The sequence below is a fragment of the Dermochelys coriacea genome, chromosome 18 (genome assembly GCF_009764565.3).
Source record: "Dermochelys coriacea isolate rDerCor1 chromosome 18, rDerCor1.pri.v4, whole genome shotgun sequence".
NCBI classification, from domain to species: Eukaryota; Metazoa; Chordata; order Testudines; family Dermochelyidae; genus Dermochelys; species Dermochelys coriacea.
This window is the reverse complement of record NC_050085.1, coordinates 8,663,170-8,676,710: the sequence shown is the minus strand read 5'-3', so window position 1 is coordinate 8,676,710 and position 13,541 is coordinate 8,663,170. Positions and strand designations below refer to the sequence as shown.

Genomic DNA, 13,541 nt, shown 5'->3' with positions numbered 1-13,541 from the left:
ACAGGAAGCTGAGTTTGGGGGAAGGGAAGAGGCTGAGCCTGCTGTGGAGCAGTGGAGGGGGGAACCAGGGAAAGGGAAGGTAAGCCTCAGAGATCAAGGGGAGCCTGAGCCTTGGGGGCAGGAGGTGGAGAAGCTGAGCCTGGGGGAATGTGGGCAGAGACGTGGGAGAGCAGGGCTGAACTTGGGAAAGGAGGAAGGGAAATGTGAGCCTGGGTCCGGGGAGACTGAGCCTGATTGGTGTGACAAGAGTGGAAAGATGAAATTGTGCAAGAGAGGAAGATGGGGGATGCTGAGCTTGATTGGGACGGGTGGGAAGGGGAATGGGAAGCAAAATAATGTAATATCATTATTCCTTAATTCTTTATCTTCTTGAAGGAAAGAATTTCAAATCCACTCACTTCTTTCACTCTTAGATGCTACTGGGTCCCTTTTCACAGGAGTCCATCTGCCTGGCCAGTTTGTAGATAAGGGCTCTTGGTGCAAGCCTTTGTCCACTGCACCTCCCTTTGCTGCTCTAGATATCCATAGTTGCTACTTGCTTTGATACCTTTCCTCAGGTGGGTGTTGGAGTTCTTCCCTTCCTGATCTCCTTTTACAGCTATGATCATATAGCATGAACCACTTTGTAGACCTGGCTATCAGCCTCTACTTCATCCCTAAAATATTGCCACAAAGCATAGTTTGATAGAATAACAGATTAATGAAATCCATGTGAGAGAGAGAGACTTGAATGCAAACTGTCCATGAGATGGCAGCAGAATAACACAGTTTGTGGTGTGATCCCATGATACTGGTGCTGGGAACACAGGGCTGTTAAGAGTTAGATCCAGGGTGTGAGATGAGAGCTGTGGATTAGCTGAGTTGGTATGGAGGTAAATACAAAGTCCCACATTAAGAATTTCATTTCTACCAGTAAAGTGCTGTTTATTGTAGTCATGTTCAATGAGCGGCTTGTTTCAATTGGCTGTGAATCAGGTCCTTAATGCATCATCAGCATCAGCTTTAATTAATAACAATGGAACACTGCATTTTAGGATCAGCTTTTTCAAGTACCTATTTTACACCTGAACAACTCCCAAAACGTGCACAAGTTGGCTAAGTATGAAATTGTACCTTGAAAATCCCTTATATGTTTTACAAATATTAACTAAACTTCACAGTACCCATAGGGCATGAGTATTTATTAAGCATACAGAGTTAGCATCATTTTGGTGGCATTCATTTTGATATACATTGCCCAGTCAACATTAAAAAAATCTAGCTGGAAGTCTCATGTGCAATTTAGTTGCAACATCCAGAGTGCATATTAGAATATGAGGCCAATTCAATATTTTCCTGTGTCCATGAGCCAATTGGTATTAATGATTTTTTTCTAGTTAGTTTTTTTTTTTTATTTGCACAACTGAGCCTGGGGAAGCACAGCTATGGCAGGAAAGCATCCTTCTTCCCTTTCCTAGTGAATAAGCAGATATTCACTGTTGTATTAATTTAGATATAATATATGGGCCAAAGGTGTTAAACAAGGTCCAGAGTCTGAGCTACAGAGACCCCTGCCTGCTTAATACAGTGGCAAACATAGTATAAAATACAGACCAAACACAATTTATTGATTGAAACACACAAAAGGAAAAGAATCAAAACAAGGTAAAGAGCACTGATACTGAAATTGATCGTGCGAAACAAACTTAATCAAAACCTATCCAAGTCCTTTTTGGAAATAGTGGATATTGGTTAAAGTCTCTTATTCTATCAAACAGTCCTTCTTGGTGCAGGAGAAAGGATTAAGTCTGTTTGTTCAATTCTGAATTGAAAATAATAGTCACTTTTGTGCCTCAGACAAAAAAGACAGACACAGAAGGGAGAGAAGCGATAGGATAGTAAAGATGGGGAAAATAATGCTTTTGTGATGTTCTCAGGATACAAAGCAGCTGGTCAATCATGGATGGATGCTTTGGACTGGCAGTTGGCATGACAGCTCTTAATTTGGACTCCGACTCACCTCCCTGGTCAGGGACATCATCTTGTTGGTCTGGTCAGGTCCCTCTCATTCACTGATCCTTCTCAGGCTGAGCAGACCTGGATGGGCCATCTCGTCTCACTATGCTGGTGCCATGCATTACAGTTGATTTCAAGATCAGGTGAAAACCTGAGAGAAAGAGAGAGACAAGACAGTAGGAAAATGGGGGGCAGAAAGGAGCACTTGAGGGAGGGCAAGAGAGAGAAGGATCTCGCATGTATCACGTGGGGGTCGTCACTGATGCAGTGATGAAGATCAAGTGTCCCCATCCAAGGTCTGGTGTCACGGCAACAATCTTTCCACCACAGCCATGCTGATAAGAGTTCTTGTTGAGTTCTCCCCCAGAGTCTCTTTTAAAGGGCCAAATAGGTGATGAGTGGAATAATCCATTCTCACTTTATTTTTTCCAGCAAGTAGACCTATTTTCCAACACACCAGTTTGGTTCCTTGATTTCCGATCCTCTGCGCCTCTTGTTTACCAGTCATCATCTTAACAACGTCCTTGAGTGGTATAATTTGACCCTTTTTGTTTAAATTAATTTAGTCTTTCTGCTGCCACTTTTTCTTAAACAGTTTTCTATAACAAATCACTGTGACCATTCATGACCCTTTACCCATTTTTCACTAGTTGAGCTTACAGTTAGGATAAATGTGTAGGCCCAGGTATCAGAATATCAACAAAGTGCAGCCTCCTGTCCTACTAATGAGGCCTGCCCCTAAGAGTTTTTTGTTTTGTTATCAATTTCCACCCCATGCATATGCTTTGGAGGGCCCTGCTCTGAGCCAATGTTCTCCCAGCAAACAAACCTGCATTCTTGTGATCCCACCAACCTTTAGCTTCCATAGATCTGCTCCCCATACTAGCTGCTGACACCGTAGACCTCTAGTGACAAGCACCCTATTATTCTGCCCATTTGTGAATCCTTGCCATTCCCCAATGTGCTATGTGGGTTGCTGTTGTCTGTCTGGACCCTTAGATGTCTTATTCCTCACAGGACCACAGAAACCTATGGAAGTGTTCCCCCTTCAGAGAGGCTCAAGAGGGGAGGTTCAGCAGCAAAAGTCCTTTGAGTGAAAGATGGTAGGCTGAATTTTATTAATTCATAGTCATTGCCATTATGACCCTTGCCTGAGAGATCATTCTTATAAGCCTTACCCATGCTCTAAAGCTTCCTCCCAAAATTAGCCAGAAATACGAGAACAATGATTGTGTCTCTTGCCAGAATCCCAAAGGTCACAGAGGGTGGATTTCTCTGTTTCCCTAGAAAGCTATAACTACAAGAAGCTTCCTCAGCTAGAAAACTAGCTGTCTATTGTGGAAGAGGGTTTGATAAAGAAAGCCTTCTGTAGTTTGACATCTAACTCTCCATGGATCATCTTGAACTGCTCCACAAAATTCAAACAACAGAGTACAGTATATGAAAGCAGAGGCTTTTTATGCCATCTCTAGAGCTTTTACAATCCCTATTAGGAACTGTGGGCAACGCAGGCATGATTTTTGATAGACAATCTCCCTTATCATGCTGCAACATTCTCAGTGGAGTTCCCCAGGCAGTATTGATGGCTGCTGTGCAGCCTTTAATGCTGTAGAAAAGGTCAAGAGATGATAAAAACACAAGGACAAAAGGAGGAGGCCAAGCCACAGCTCAATCCCCAAGATTCTCCTGCTTAGGAGGCCAGAGAGAAACTGGTTACTCTTTTATTCAATTTAGTTCCTTATGAATACTCATTTACATCAAGCTCTCCAGCTCCTCTTTTCTCTTTCTTGCTTCCTTTCCTTTCTTTATCTAATTCCCTCTCCTTCTCTTTCCACTCCTCTCCTTTGTTTCTGTCCCTTTAACTATGCTTCCACCCCTCAGATAATGCTCCACTTTGCCAGTCTCCGTGGACCTGATCTGAAGCTCACTGAAGTCAAGAGGACTTCCATTGACTTCACTGGGCTTTGGATCAGGCCCCCAAAGCCCTCCTCCATTCTCCTCTCCCAACTCTCTTCTAGAAGTGGGCAAAATTTTTCAGACAAAACTTTTGCAGAAAAACGCAGATCCCGGTCAACCAAAACATTTCATAAATTTGCGTTGAAATGAGAAAAAAAAAATCAGCAATGTCAAAAGAACCATGTTAACATTATCAAAATTAAACTTTTTGGGGGGCTAGATGCACAAGGGAATTTGGCATCAATCACAAAAACACAGGAGATGGAGGTGCTCACCATGGGAATAGTCACTCACCAGGGACATGGGAGACCTGTAGAAGGATCCCCACCACCTTGTTTTTCTTCTTCTCTGGTTGTACTTGTGGCACTTTAGAGATTAACAAATTTATTAGAGCATAAGCTTTCGCTCACTTCATCGGATGCATTTGGTGGAAAAAACAGAGGGGAGATTGATGTACACATACAGAGAACATGAAACAATGGGTTTATCATACACACTGTAAGGAGAGTGATCACTTAAGATAAGCCATCACCAGCAGCAGGGGGGGGAAAGGAGGAAAATCTTTCATGGTGACAAGCAAGGTAGGCTAATTCCAGCAGTTAACAAGAATATCAGAGGAACAGTGGGGGGTGGGGTGGGAGGGAGAAATACCATGGGGAAATAGTTTTACTTTGTGTAATGACTCATCCATTCCCAGTCTCTATTCAAGCCTAAGTTAATTGTATCCAGTTTGCAAATTAATTCCAATTCAGCAGTCTCTCGTTGGAGTCTGTTTTTGAAGCTTTTTTGTTGAAGTATAGCCATTCTTAGGTCTGTGATCGAGTGACCAGAGAGATTGAAGTGTTCTCCAACTGGTTTTTGAATGTTATAATTCTTGACGTCTGATTTGTGTCCATTCATTCTTTTACGTAGAGACTGTCCAGTTTGACCAATGTACATGGCAGAGGGGCATTGCTGGCACATGATGGCATATATCACATTGGTAGATGCGCAGGTGAACGAGCCTCTGATAGTGTGGCTGATGTGATTAGGCCCTATGATGGTATCCCCTGAATAGATATGTGGACAGAGTTGGCAACGGGCTTTGTTGCAAGGATAGGTTCCTGGGTTAGTGGTTCTGTTGTGTGGTGTGTGGTTGCTGGTGAGTATTTGCTTCAGATTGGGGGGCTGTCTGTAAGCAAGGACTGGTCTGTCTCCCAAGATCTGTGAGAGTGATGGCTCGTCCTTCAGGATAGGTTGTAGATCCTTGATGATGCGTTGGAGAGGTTTTAGTTGGGGGCTGAAGGTGATGGCTAGTGGCGTTCTGTTGTTTTCTTTGTTGGGCCTGTCCTGTAGTAGGTGACTTCTGGGTACTCTTCTGGCTCTGTCAATCTGTTTCTTCACTTCAGCAGGTGGGTATTGTAGTTGTAGGAATGCATGATAGAGATCTTGTAGGTGTTTGTCTCTGTCTGAGGGGTTGGAGCAAATGCAGTTATATCGTAGCGCTTGGCTGTAGACAATAGATCGAGTGGTATGATCTGGATGAAAGCTAGAGGCATGTAGGTAGGAATAGCGGTCAGTAGGTTTCCGATACAGGGTGGTGTTTATGTGACCATCGCTTATTAGCACCGTAGTGTCCAGGAAGTGGATCCCTTGTGTGGACTGGTCCAGGCTGAGGTTGATGGTGGGATGGAAATTGTTGAAATCATGGTGGAATTCCTCAAGAGCTTCTTTTCCATGGGTCCAGATGATGAAGATGTCATCAATGTAGCGCAAGTAGAGTAGGGGCATTAGGGGACGAGAGCTGAGGAAGCGTTGTTCTAAGTCAGCCATAAAAATGTTGGCATACTGTGGGGCCATGCGGGTACCCATCGCAGTGCCGCTGATTTTAAGGTATACATTGTCACCAAATGTGAAATAGTTATGGGTCAGGACAAAGTCACAAAGTTCAGCCACCAGGTTAGCCGTGACAGTATCGGGGATACTGTTCCTGACGGCTTGTAGTCCATCTTTGTGTGGAATGTTGGTGTAGAGGGCTTCTACATCCATAGTGGCTAGGATGGTGTTTTTAGGAAGATCACCAATGGACTGTAGTTTCCTCAGGAAATCGGTGGTGTCTCGAAGATAGCTGGGAGTGCTAGACAACAGAACGCCACTAGCCATCACCTTCAGCCCCCAACTAAAACCTCTCCAACGCATCATCAACCATCTACAACCTATCCTGAAGGACGAGCCATCACTCTCACAGATCTTGGGAGACAGACCAGTCCTTGCTTACAGACAGCCCCCCAATCTGAAGCAAATACTCACCAGCAACCACACACCACACAACAGAACCACTAACCCAGGAACCTATCCTTTCAACAAAGCCCGTTGCCAACTCTGTCCACATATCTATTCAGGGGATACCATCATAGGGCCTAATCACATCAGCCACACTATCAGAGGCTCGTTCACCTGCGCATCTACCAATGTGATATATGCCATCATGTGCCAGCAGTGCCCCTCTGCCATGTACATTGGCCAAACTGGACAGTCTCTACGTAAAAGAATGAATGGACCCAAATCAGATGTCAAGAATTATAACATTCAAAAACCAGTTGGAGAACACTTCAATCTCTCTGGTCACTCGATCACAGACCTAAGAATGGCTATACTTCAACAAAAAAGCTTCAAAAACAGACTCCAACGAGAGACTGCTGAATTGGAATTAATTTGCAAACTGGATACAATTAACTTAGGCTTGAATAGAGACTGGGAATGGATGAGTCATTACACAAAGTAAAACTATTTCCCCATGGTATTTCTCCCTCCCACCCCACCCCCCACTGTTCCTCTGATATTCTTGTTAACTGCTGGAATTAGCCTACCTTGCTTGTCACCATGAAAGGTTTTCCTCCTTTCCCCCCCCTGCTGCTGGTGATGGCTCATCTTAAGTGATCACTCTCCTTACAGTGTGTATGATAAACCCATTGTTTCATGTTCTCTGTATGTGTATATAAATCTCCCCTCTGTTTTTTCCACCAAATGCATCGGATGAAGTGAGCTGTAGCTCACGAAAGCTTATGCTCTAATAAATTTGTTAGTCTCTAAGGTGCCACAAGTACTCCTTTTCTTTTTGCGAATACAGACTAACACGGCTGCTACTCTGAAACATCTGGTTGTTGTGAATGTGGTTTCTCATTTCCTTTGCTTTTATTAAAAATGCCCAAACCAAAATTTTTTTGACTGATTTGATTCACTGAAAATTACACACACACACACACACACACCCCAAAATGGGTTGGGTTTGAACTGAACAATAGTATTTATTTTTCAGAATTGGCTGTGAACCAAACAATCAATTATTCACACAGCTATGTCCCCTTCTCCCTCTTCTCTCCATTCCTTTCTCAACCCATTTTTGCTCATTCTATCCCAGGGATAAATGGCCGCCAGGTTTGGGGGGCTTGATTTCTTTATGCTTGGTTTAAAAAATATTGCCTCCATTCTCATCCAATTGACAGAACTTCTGACCCTATACTCTAGCTCCCTACAGCCCTGGGTACTGACCCAGCACAGCAAGCATTACTTTACAGGAAAATATGATGGCATTCTGCAGAAATAGCCCCAATACAATTTACGTGATATTGCAAGGTCTGGGGCTATTATTGTACAATAGTGTGATGTAAGTGGTGAGTTCAACTCCTGGTATGGTACTTGAAAGCATGATCTTTTGGCCACAGGTAAGACAAAATAATGGGCTGGTAGGGGTGCAGCATTTTGGGGTGATCCCAGAGTGTGTGTGTGTGTGAGTGTGGGTAGTGATGTGAAGTATGAGAGGCAGGAGGGACCCCTCATCAGTTATCTGTTTACCATTGTGAAATAGTGATCAGGATGTCTTTCACTGTGCTAGGAGCAAACAGCACTCCCACTGCACTCTGACCATAAAATATCCTTCCCACCTTTGTCAGTGACAACTGGTTCAAAGAACATCTGGTCATCCACTACCAGTGCAATCATGTGCTGTTCCTACATCAATAATGTTCAATTTATTTATCACCCCTGGACTCTGCACTTTATTTATTGCCCTGTTTTCTTATTAGAACTATGATGACCTTAGCAGGATTTGCCTGATATTTTCAGGACTGCTGCATTCCAGATGAATTCACAGCTGATTAATTTCTAGTTCCCTTTGTCTGGGAAGTTGATTGAAGTGACATTGTGTGATGGACCCCCAGGAAATGCTCAGAATGGTAAAAAAAGGACATTGAGGCAGAAAAAGTGAGTCAGTTCCCTTGGAATGAGCATTACCAATGTGCTGCATAAGCTCAGCCATGTATTCCTGCCCCAGAGCAGGACTGACGGGACAAGCTAAGGTTGCCACTAGTGACTGTGTGTCACAGGATAACTGGTCCCTGTGAGTAAAACTGGGCTCCCCTGTGTCAGAGAAAGTGAGCCAAATCCAGCCAGTTAAAGGGGCGTGGGCTACACCTGTGCCTATAAAGGACTGCCAGAGGGCAGGAAATACTAAAGTGGGAGGCTGCCAGGAACAAGGGCACCAGAAATCCCTACGAGGGGTGACCCTGAAGCCTGAAAGAAAAGGAGTGAGTTAAAAAACTGATTTCTGTTACTTTATTTGCCTGTGTTAAGAGAATAAAGCTCTTTAAAGAAGACGGGGCGTGATAGCAAGTGTTTGGAAACTAGGGAGAAGCCCTGCAACACTGGGTCTATGTTGATTTTCAGGTCTTGTCTAGCAAGTTGAAAGAGTATGATGGAGTGTGGTTTTATTTCTATGCTGATCTCCATCATCAATACCCTCTTTTTCTTTGTCAGTGTAACAAATTCCTTGGCTTTTAAGGGTAGCCTAAAGGTCCAGCCATAACAACAAACGACCTGGGACTGTCTGGGATCCAATACATGGGTTGTCTCACCATAGCCTCAGTAACTCATGGCCTAGTTTCACCATTCCCAGCTCTCCACCAATAGGATCAAAGGGGTGAGTCCCATGCTTCTGGGAGCTTTGTGAGATTATTATTATTTGGGATCCCACAAATCAAGATGGTATCTCCAGTAGCCTAGGAGAAAGAAGAAAAGAATTGTGCTGTACTTTCTTCTCACTTACTCTGCTGAAAATCAGGAGCAACTCCATCGAAGTCAGTGGAGTTACACCAGTGTAAAATTGGTGTATGGGAAAAGAGAATCAGTTCTAATGTCTCTGTCTGTCTATAAATCTCTCTTTCCTCTTTTTTCCTGTGTTCTACATTGTAAGTTGCATTAAAAGTCTGAAGGTGACTATATTCGCTGAAGCTTACTGCTTTATTCATATTTACTGTAGGTGACAGGCAACACATCAAGACTCTCTGCATCTGAACTGACTTTACAAACTGACTTTTGATCAGCATTGCTGGGGTGGCAGATGGAAGGTGCTTACGTGCCCCTGGTAGCCATTTTACACTAAGGCTAATGCTTAAGACAGAAAATAAACGGTGGGGCATATTGAGGAATCAACACCACTGCTATTTACTCTCTCCACTCGAAAAAAAAACTTTTTTCAGAACGTATCTGTTTCCAAGATCTGGGGAACATGTTAGGTCTGAGGAAAGGTGTGATCATTCCCCTATCCCAATGGTAGAACATTTTAAATGTATCCTGAACAGTAGAAGCAGCTCAGGGGACTATGAATAGGGCCCTACCAAATTCACAGTCCATTTTGGTCAGTTTCATGGTCATAGGATTTTAAAAATTGTAAATTTCATGATTTCAGATATTTAAATTTGAAATGTCATGGTGTTGTAAGTGTAGGGGTCCTGACCCAAAAATGGGGGTGGGAGGGTGTCTCAAGGTTATTGTAGGGGGGTCGCGGTATTGCCACCTTAACTTCTGTACTGCTGCCTTCGGAGCTGGGCTCTTGACCTGCAGCTGCCACTCTCCGACCGCCCAGCTCTGAAGGCAGCAGTGCAGAAGTAAGGGTGGCATGGTATGGTATTGTCACCCTTACTTCTGTGCTTCTGCTGGTGGGGCACTGCCTTCAGAGCTGGGTGCCTGGCAAGCAGCTGTTGCTCTCCAGCCACGCAGCGCAGAAGTAAGGGTGGCAATACTGTGACCCCCTTTTGATTTAGATTGATTATTGACCCTCACTGCTGTTGGTTTTTCCCCATCTCATTCTTTGTATTGTGTCATAGGCATACCCAAGGCTTTACACTAGATGAGCAGTGCTAAAGAAAGAGTAGGTCCCTGCCAGAGAGCTCACAATGGGTTAGGATACAATCAAATGTCATGCAAATTCAGTGTTTAGATGAGGACAGAAGGGGGCTTGGCAAACATTCATCTTTCCATGTATTCGCTTTCTATAAATATACTCAAGGTGATAACATATTCCGAACAGTCATGCTTTTCATTTTATAGTACCTTTCATCTGAGGATCTAGACAAAGAGCTTCTGGGAGGCATGTCTAGTACATATTCTTCATCCCAGTTTTATCCATGAAGAAACTCAGGCATCGAGAACTGAAACAACTAACCAATACCACCCAGCAAGTCAGTGTAAGATGTGGAAGTAGAATCTGCTTCTCCTGACTTCCAGTCCCATGGTCTATCCACAAGACTGCATTACATAATATCACTAATAATGCCATCAAGGTAGTAACACAATTCATCCAACTCTGTCTCAGTCCAACACAGTGGCATTTGAGAACTCACTGAAACTGCTTTTAAAAAAAATAAACAAGTACTGCTTTTATGATTATAGTGGTTCTATTGCCACAGTCTGATCACCATAGCAGGACTGGTTTGTCATTTCAATTTTACTAATGCCTCAAGGTCTGCTTCTTGGAGATGAATTGCTCAGTGATTTTTATCAGGCATTATAAAATATCTTAGCCGTTAAGTTACTGATTAACACAGATTCCCGCCTTATAAAAAGGTCATTGTCAGAAGGTACGAGGTGCTTGAAGCCAACGGTCACTATTCAAACACACATAACAGGAACAAAACACTGTATAAAGAGAGCCACAGAATCAGCAAACACTTTAACTGAGCAAAGCAAAACTGCACCAAGATCTCGCTCCATGGAGGGATCAACTGACAAGCTACACATTGAAAATGAATTTAGTTCTCCTGGACCATCAGCTGCAGAGATGGACAGACTGGCGTCCACTAAAGAAGCTGCAGACACAGACAGACTGGGGTCCAATAAGAAAGAAGCTGCAGACAAGGATTGTCCAGGCTCCTCTTCACCATCAGCCGCAGAACTGAACAATCCAGATGCCTCTAAACGAACAGCTTCAGAAATGAACGGTCCAAACTCAATTAAGCCTCCAGTAACAGACTCTCCAGACTCCTGTAAAGTATTAGTTTCAGAAATGGACCACCGACATTCATCCAAAGCATTAATTGCAGATATGGACTGCCTTATCTGCTTCAACAGGTACAACATCTACAGGAGACCTAAGCTCCTGGCTTGCCAACATGCCTTCTGTGAAGTCTGCCTCAAGCTCATCCTTCAGAACGAGGACAATACCTGGATGATCACCTGTCCTTTGTGCAGAAAACCCACTGTTGTGTTTGGAGGGCTTATCCGCACCCTTCTTGATAAAGAAGATATCATAGGCCGTTTGGAAAGCACTTGTCCAAATGCTGAGATACACGTCTCTCCTGAATGGCTACATGACACCGGTGGTACTCAGTCCAGCCATGCCACTATCTTTGAAAACCAGGACATGCCCAGTATCAATCAAACAGCTGTCCAAAGACTTGTGTTGCTCTTGCTGTTAATGGTGATCCTAATCATCCTCGTTCTCCCATTTGTGTACACTGGACTGATTAAATGGGTCCTCTGTCTTGTGCTTATGTTGGGGTTAATCATGTCTTTGGTGCTTTGCTGCAACCCTAACTTCAATTGCAGCTCTTTGGGGATTTCAGTTCCCTCATTCCACAAGAAAGAGAGCGATGTTATAGCCATTGCCTGAAAAGACTGGTGTGTATTACAGAGACAGCAGACTGGAGTTCTTTGTAAGTTGCCAAATGGGAAACCATGGCTGGTCATTACAATATATATCTTTAGGAACCACTATTCTTAGAATAAATTCAAAACACATCCTTAAAGTATCCCAGTAAGGAGTAGCCACAACACTCAATATTGCTTAATTTTATTATCTGACTTAGTGAAACATTTGTATTTAATATTTTTTATATGGGAGATACAATTAGTAAGGATTTTCCTTGTTTGGGTTTGTTTGTTTTGGCATGTTGCATTTTGACTTGTACTGCAGAATGTTTATTATATGAAATGCTTATCAGCTGGCTTCCTGGGAAGACTAGTATAACATCTGCCAGTGTGTTTGTAAATACTCTTCTTAGCTTGTGTATATTTGTTCTTGGTAGACAGTCCTGGGATAAAGTTAAAAACAACCATAAAGACAATGCTCTTGATGGGCACATTAAGTCTGTTTGTTTTTTAAGTAGGGTTTCTGGTATGTAGAATTTCTCAATAGCCTTGATGGAGACTCTCCTGTGTTCTTTACCAAGCAAATGGTTCCACTTACTTGAACAAAGAATACTAACCTGAATATGAATTTCTCACTGTTCAGTCTTATACCTGCCCACCTCTGCTCTTGCCCTCTTCACATAAAGCCTAGAGCACTGGTTCTCAAAGCCGGTCCACCGCTTGTTCAGGGAAAGCCCCGGGCGGGCCGGACCAGTTTGTTTACCTGCTGCATCCACAGGTTCGGCCAATCGCGGCTCCCACTGGCTGCGGTTCACCGCTCCAGGCTAATGGGGGCTGCGGGAAGGGCGGCCAGCAAGTCCCTTGGCCCACGCTGCTTCCCGCAGCCCCCATTGGCCTGAAGCGGGGAACCACGGCCAGTGGGAGCTGCAATCGGCCGAAAGAAACCAGTCCGGCCCGCCAGGGGCTTTCCCTAAACAAGCGGCGGACCGGCTTTGAGAAGCACTGGCCTAGAGTATGACATCGTACTCTGAGATGTGTGATTCCTTATGCCGGGATCAAAGAGAAGGAACTTGTCAATCACTAAAACACACCTTGTGGTATTTCTGTATGCAGTGTGTCCAATAAAGTTTAATAACATTAATTGCTCTTTGACTTCTGTGTCTCATTAGGTTTCACACATAAATTAGCTGTCAGAACACTTCAGAAAAAAGAAAAGGAGTACTTGTGGCACCTTAGAGACTAACAAATTTATTAGAGCATAAGCTTTCGTGAGCTACAGCTCACTTCATCCGATGAAGTGAGCTGTAGCTCGCGAAAGCTTACGCTCTAATAAATTTGTTAGTCTCTAAGGTGCCACAAGTACTCCTTTTCTTTTTGCGAATACAGACTAACACGGCTGCTACTCTGAAACAGAACACTTCAGAGCTCTCTTCCTGAAGGGAACTGGAGCTGATAAAGCACCTAAGAAATGTAATGAAATAAGAATCAGCAATTAAAGATGAGAGATTATGGGCTACCTCTATTGGTGCGGTGCAAACAGTAATTGAGTTGATATGAAGAAAAGACGGTATAACTTAACTAAAATCATTGGTCAGTATTAAACTGTGGGACCTAAAGTTTTCACTAACCAGTTATATTTTTGTGAAGACTTCCACTGATGTCAGTGGGCTTTGGATCAGGCCTCT

General features: G+C 43.5%; 1 protein-coding gene across 2 annotated transcripts; it reads left to right on the top strand.

Moving 5' to 3' along the window:
• Window positions 1-26: 26 nt before the first annotated feature.
• RNF186 (ring finger protein 186) lies at window positions 27-12,655 on the top strand. 2 transcript variants are annotated; one of them, XM_038376381.2, is made up of 4 exons: window positions 27-79; window positions 3,013-3,098; window positions 9,248-9,335; window positions 10,318-12,655. In XM_038376381.2, exon 4 carries the CDS (start codon window positions 10,979-10,981, stop codon window positions 11,876-11,878), a length of 900 nt encoding a protein of 299 aa, XP_038232309.1. In that variant the 5' UTR covers window positions 27-79; window positions 3,013-3,098; window positions 9,248-9,335; window positions 10,318-10,978; the 3' UTR covers window positions 11,879-12,655. The 2 variants fall into 2 exon arrangements, with proteins under 2 accessions (XP_038232309.1, XP_038232312.1); XM_038376384.2 differs by lacking the exons at window positions 27-79; window positions 3,013-3,098; window positions 9,248-9,335 and adding an exon at window positions 438-557 and having other exon boundaries at window positions 10,318-12,640.
• Window positions 12,656-13,541: the final 886 nt, after the last annotated feature.